Source organism: Antrostomus carolinensis, unplaced genomic scaffold (assembly GCF_000700745.2).
Source record: "Antrostomus carolinensis isolate BGI_N321 unplaced genomic scaffold, ASM70074v2 scaffold4629, whole genome shotgun sequence".
Lineage (NCBI taxonomy): Eukaryota > Metazoa > Chordata > Aves > Caprimulgiformes > Caprimulgidae > Antrostomus > Antrostomus carolinensis.
Window position 1 is genome coordinate 11,430 of NW_010339089.1, and position 6,237 is coordinate 17,666.

General features: G+C 58.3%; 1 protein-coding gene across 1 annotated transcript in view; it reads left to right on the plus strand.

Moving 5' to 3' along the window:
- The window catches only part of LOC104530962 (talin-1-like), a gene marked incomplete at its 3' end in the record, with an annotated part of 15,532 nt that overhangs the window by 8,428 nt on the left and 867 nt on the right, over window positions 1–6,237 (plus strand). The window contains 12 exon segments of the mRNA XM_029086933.1: window positions 206–314; window positions 804–1,012; window positions 1,124–1,222; window positions 1,413–1,463; window positions 3,634–3,801; window positions 4,074–4,368; window positions 4,470–4,636; window positions 4,985–5,086; window positions 5,252–5,275; window positions 5,590–5,703; window positions 5,920–6,033; window positions 6,191–6,237. The exon segment at window positions 6,191–6,237 is cut by the window's right edge and continues 1 nt beyond it. Coding sequence (XP_028942766.1) covers window positions 206–314; window positions 804–1,012; window positions 1,124–1,222; window positions 1,413–1,463; window positions 3,634–3,801; window positions 4,074–4,368; window positions 4,470–4,636; window positions 4,985–5,086; window positions 5,252–5,275; window positions 5,590–5,703; window positions 5,920–6,033; window positions 6,191–6,237 — 1,499 coding nt within the window.

Here is a 6,237-nt window from a genome sequence, read left to right on the forward strand (position 1 = left end):
CTGCTGATGGCAGGGGGGTTGGAACTGGATGAGCTTTAAGGTCCTTTCCAACCCAAACCATTCTGTGATTCTGTGGACTGGGAAGTTTTGGGTGGTCACAGCTCTTCTTCCTTGTCTCCTCTTGCCTGCATCTCTCTGTATGAGCATGGGTGCAGCTCCCCATCACCTCGACCACTATCTACTGACCATGTTCTTCCCATTTCAGGCATCCAAAGCTTGGCGCAAAAACAAGATGGATGAGTCAAAGCATGAGATCCACTCCCAAGTGGATGCTATCACTGCTGGTACAGCCTCGGTGGTCAACCTCACTGCAGGTACGTGGAGGGTTGGAGAAGAGCAATGCCCCATCTCTGGAGAAGGCTTGGTCTTTCTTGTCTGGCTGAAGGTCACATCTCCTGCCCTCCATCAGGAGGAGTCAGCCTGCCCCAGCTAGAGCTGAAGCATCCCCGACTGCTGCTAACATCCTGTAGAGCCAGCTGTGCCCTGCCCGTAGATGCCCCAGCATCCCTGCCTGTGTCCAGCCCAGTCCTTCCTCCCAGTCCTTGGCTGACCTGCCTTTCTCTGAACCAAGAGTGTGCTGTCCAGTCCCTGCTGTAGCTCTGGGCACAGCCATGGCACCGTGCAGCTCTCCTTCCCCAGGCTCTCCTGCCCAAACTCAGCTGATTCCACCACCTTTCAGGCTTAGGAGCCAGGGGGTCTCTCCCCCAACTCCCAGGAAGGGGAACCACATCAGGGACAGGCACAGGGATGCTCTTTGAGTATCACTTGAAGCGTATCCCAGCCCAACTCATCTCCCTGTGCAGGGGATCCAGCGGACACAGACTACACCGCCGTGGGCTGCGCCGTCACCACCATCTCTTCCAACCTGACGGAGATGTCCAAGGGTGTGAAGCTGCTGGCTGCACTGATGGAGGATGAGGGAGGAAATGGGCGGCAGCTTCTGCAGGCAGCCAAGAACCTGGCAAGCGCCGTCTCGGACTTGCTGAAGACAGCACAGCCTGCCAGCGCTGAGGTGGGGAGCAGGAGGGGCCGTGGGGCTGAGAGGACGTTGGAAGCCAAGGGGCACTGTTGAGTGAGTTTTTAGGGCTTACTCATGAACTTGGTTTTGCCTCATTCCTTGCAGCCTCGCCAGAATCTCCTGCAGGCTGCCGGCCTCGTGGGCCAGACCAGCGGGGAGCTGCTGCAGCAGATCGGGGAGAGCGACACTGACCCCCGGTTCCAGGTGGGTGCACCCAGGGACACCCACTCCCTAAAGCTGTTGGCCTTTGCACAGAACTGGCAGCAGGGCTCCAGGCCAAAGCTTGGTCAGTGCCTGGCAGTGACTTTGCTGAGAGGAGGGACAGGCCATTGCCCATCTCTGTCCCTAGAGCTGCTGTGATATAACGCATCTTATCTTGTGGATTCCCATGTAGATCCCAGAAAGCCGGCGTGCTTGGATTCTGCCTGCCTCTGACCCAAAGACGGTAAAAGGGGGCTGTAGGCATGGCTTGGTGGTCCTTGCCCTCTCTGATGTGAGGGGTGCTCCTCTGGGGACAATCATCTGAACTCTTTGGAGAAGGGCTCTACTCAAAAATCTGCTTTTCTGGTGGTTGGCTCTCAGAAGTCCATGCACTCGGGTCGCTGCTTGCACAAGTGCTGCCCTGGGAGTCCTCCCTTGCAGCTGCCTCAGCTCCTGCCTGCTGCTCCCTGCCCGTGGGAGACCCAGGGTGACTGGTGCCTCATGGGGTGGTTTATTTTGACTGAGCTGACTTAAGCCAGCTTGCTTTCCCACCACTGCTCCTTCCAGCACAAGGGAGGTAGCACATTGTGCTGGGGAGGAGGATCCAGATAGATTATAGACCATGACAGACCCCAGAAATAAGGAGGTTTTGTTTACAGCAGCCACAGAACCTCAACATGAGCAGAAAAGCCAGCACCAGGGCAGGGGGCCATGTGTGGCCAGGCGGCTGTGCCAGGACAGGGCAGCCTCAAGGGGCAGATTTAGGACCTGGGAGACAATTTGCAGACCTGCAGCAGGATGCTCTGCCCTGCAGCTGGCAGACTCGAGTGTATCTACTTCCCTCCTTGGGCTTGGATGCTACAGTCTGGGGACTCTGGAGCTGGGTGCATGCGCTCTTGGTCTCTCCTCCTGTCTGGAAAGGTGGTGGATTGCGATGGGAGTAGTTTTGGCTTGCAGGAGGTGAGGGGATGCTGTGACATTTTTGACTTGGAGGCTTAGCTGTTATGGGATGTGGGGCCTCTCGCTGCGAGCGTGCACATGGCAGGAGGATTGCAGGGGCAGCAGGCAGGGTGAGCTGCTCTGTGTACCGAGGTCTTTACCCCAAGCATTTGCTGTCTAGTGCTGACACTGCCCATGTTCAGCAGCATGTTGCTGCTGGAGCTAATCCTGATGTCTGCAGTGTGCCATTATGTCTGGTCCCCTGTGGGGAAGCCATTTGCCTTGTGCTGTTAGCTGCCTGTTGCGTGCTGGCAGGGTGGCCCCATGCCTTCCCTCTTGTCCCTTGGGGAGAGGAGGCTTGTTGCTGTGTCACACCCCTTGTCATGGTTTAACCCCAGCTAGCGACTAAGCACCGCACAGCCGCTCACTCACTCCCAGTGAGAACACCCATGGGTTGAGATAAAGACAGTTTAATAAGTAAAGCAAAAGCTGTGTGCACAAGCATAGAACAAGGAATTCATTCTTACCTTCCCGTTGGGAGGCAGGTGTTCAGCCATCTCCAGGAAAGCAGGGATCCATCACAAGCTAACAGTTACTTGGGAACACAAACACCATCACTCCAAATGTCCCCCCATTCCTTCTTCTTCCCCCATCTTTATATGCTGAGCATGATGTCATCACAGAATGGTGGGGGTTGGAAGGGACCTCTGGAGATCATCTAGTAAAACCCCCCTTCCAAAGCAGGTTCACCTGGAGCAGCTTGCACAGGATGTCATGTGGCATGGAATATCCCTTTGGACAGTTGGAGTCCCAGCTCTGTCCCTTCCCAACTGCTTGTGCACCCCCAGCCTGCTTGCTGGTGGGGTGTTGTGAGGAGCAGGAAAGGCCTTGTCGCTGTGTAAGCGCTGCTCAGTGCTAACGAAAACATCTCAGCCTCACCAACACTCTTTACAGCCCAAATCCAGAGGAGCTCCCTACCAGCTACTATGAAGAAAATTAACCCTGTCCCAGCCAAAACCAGCACGCAGCCGTTTGGCCGGAGGGGTTTCTCATTTTTCAGTCATTTGGCTGTGCAGAGGGTACGAAGTTGGGCAGTGCCAGCAGTGCCTGGCAGCAGGTTGTCACTGTGGTACAACCAGGGACTCAGCAGGGGTTGTTGGCTGAGGAGCAGGCAGTGAGCAGGTCGTGGGTGTTGGGGTGATGCTGAGTGTTGCCCAAACTGCTCTGGGTGATGTTCACAGCAGTGCAGACTGCGGCTCAAGGCGGGTTACAGCCTCACCACCGGCTGTAGCACACTGTGTGGATCAGGCCAAGGTGTTGCCAGGTGTTTGGTGCTGCCAGCGCTGGGTCAGAGGGGATGAAAGGCCCCCGAGAGCTCATGTTTCCCCACTGAATATTTCACGAGGGCCCTGCAGGCGGCTGCCGGTGCTCTGGCTGCTGTGACTGTCACACTGACCCCTCTCTGTCCCCCCCAGGACATGCTCATGCAGCTGGCAAAGGCGGTGGCCAGCGCTGCTGCTGCACTAGTGCTCAAAGCCAAGAACGTGGCTCAGAAAACCGAGGACTCTGCGCTGCAGACGCAGGTGATCGCTGCTGCCACCCAGTGTGCCCTCTCCACCTCCCAGCTGGTGGCCTGCACCAAGGTAAGCAGCAAGGTTAACCCTTGTCTCAGCATGGCTGCAAGTGTCACCTGGCTGGTGGCAGCTCCACAGTGGTCATAGGTGTGCCAGGACCACACGTCCTCAGGTGGACGTTAGGGGTCTGGCACCTCACTGCCTCAGGCGGGGGTTCCTGCCACTGTACCCAGCCACTGAATATCCTCTTTGGAGGAGCAGAAGCTGGGGACAGCTGTCTCCACATGGCTCCTCCAAGGCTCCCACCACACCTGCTGCCCAGCCCTTCTCCCTCCCTACAGGTAGTGGCTCCTACAATCAGCTCCCCAGTCTGCCAGGAGCAGCTGATCGAGGCTGGCAAGTTGGTGGCCAAGTCAGCAGAGGGCTGCGTGGAGGCCTCCAAGGCAGCCACCAACGATGACCAGCTCCTGAAGCAGGTGGGAGTGGCAGCCACGGCTGTCACCCAGGCCCTGAACGACCTGCTGCAGCACATCAAGCAGCACGCCTTGGGCGGGCAGCCCATCGGCCGCTACGACCAGGCCACTGACACCATCCTCAACGTCACTGAGAACATATTCAGCTCCATGGGTGATGCTGGTGAGAGCAGCTGATGGCACCTGGGGTGGAGCTTGGTGGATGGAGAGCTATCGGGGAGCCGATGGGACCTGCTAACAGGCCACGTTTCCTTTCTGTCCCAGGGGAAATGGTGCGGCAGGCTCGTATTCTGGCCCAGGCCACCTCTGACCTTGTCAATGCCATCAAAGCTGATGCAGAGGGAGAGACAGACCTGGAGAACTCACGCAAACTGCTGAGCGCAGCCAAGGTCCTGGCTGATGCCACTGCCAAGATGGTGGAGGCTGCAAAGGTCAGTGACCTGTGGGAGGATGGACACTGGCTTTGGCCCACAGTCCCATCTGACACCATCGGCTTGGTGCTGTCGAGGGGTTGAGCAGCCCTTGGGTAGGGGAGTGGATCCCAGAGCAAGATCCTGCACTGAGCTGGGGACCTGTGTGATGGAGTGGAGCTCCTCCTGGAGCTATTAGCTCTGCTGCTGAGCTCTCTCAGAGAGGCTTTGGGCATCTTCCCAGCACCGCAGGCAGCCAAACTGCCTGGGGGTGTTCCTCAGCATCAGGACCAAAGCACAGCTGCTGCTTCAGGAGCACAAGTGACCCAGTGGCCCCTGCAAGGTGTGATGGGTTTCCTCTTTCTCCAGGGAGCCGCAGCCCACCCGGACAGCGAGGAGCAGCAGCAGCGGCTGGGGGGGGGGGGGGTTTGGGCATCTTCCCAGCACCGCAGGCAGCCAAACTGCCTGGGGGTGTTCCTCAGCATCAGGACCAAAGCACAGCTGCTGCTTCAGGAGCACAAGTGACCCAGTGGCCCCTGCAAGGTGTGATGGGTTTCCTCTTTCTCCAGGGAGCCGCAGCCCACCCGGACAGCGAGGAGCAGCAGCAGCGGCTGGGGGGGGGGGGGGGGGGGAAAGAAGAAGCTCGTGCACAAGCTGGAGGTGAGAGGCTGAGCAAGGGCAGCAAGCAGGCATGGTCAGTGAGTGAGACCTGGCCAGGAGCATCCCTGCACTTTCCAGAGGGATAAAGTCCTTTTCATGTCCGGTGTCCATAGTGCATTCTGCAGAGACCTCCCCATTGCTCCCTTCCCGTCCTTTTGAACACCATGTTGCTTTGGGATGCCGAGGGTGCTGGGGATGCTCCAATGTCACAGGATTGGGAGGAGAAGTTAGGGGGACCTGGGTGACAGTGCATGGCAGGGGATACTGGGCAGGCCACCCTGCCAGCAGTGCTAACCCATTCCTCCCCTCGCCAGCACGCAGCCAAGCAAGCTGCCGCCTCCGCCACCCAGACCATCGCCGCTGCGCAGCACGCTGCCTCCTCCAACAAGAACCCTGCTGCACAGCAGCAGCTGGTGCAGAGCTGCAAGGTAAGGGCCTGGGACTGATCCTGGCATCTCCTGTGCCTTCTCTCCCCATCCCTTCTCCCATCAGCTGTACTGGGGTTCTGTGCTCCCCTGCAGTGGGCAGGCAGGACCTTAGGGTCCTCACACAGCTCTCCTGGGAGCCCATCTTTTGGTCAGTGGTCTTGGATTGGATCCATCTCCTCCTGGCCAAGCCTCTCCAGTGACCCTCCCCTCTGGCAGGTGGTGGCAGAGCAGATCCTGATGTTGGTGCAGGGCGTCCGAGGAAGCCAGTCCCAGCCAGACAGCCCCAGTGCCCAGCTGGCTCTCATTGCTGCCAGCCAGAACTTCCTGCAGGTACACACACTGCCCAGAGCCTCCCACACCGGCTCTGGCATTACAGCTTTCCTACCTTCTGGCCCTCCTAAGATACCAGGAAACCTGCTGCACATGGGCAGCAGAGAGATGCTGCATGTTTGTCCCCTTCTCATGACTTTTTCTTTTGACCTGGCAGCCTGGTGGGAAGATGGTAGCTGCAGCCAAGGCCACTGTCCCCACCCT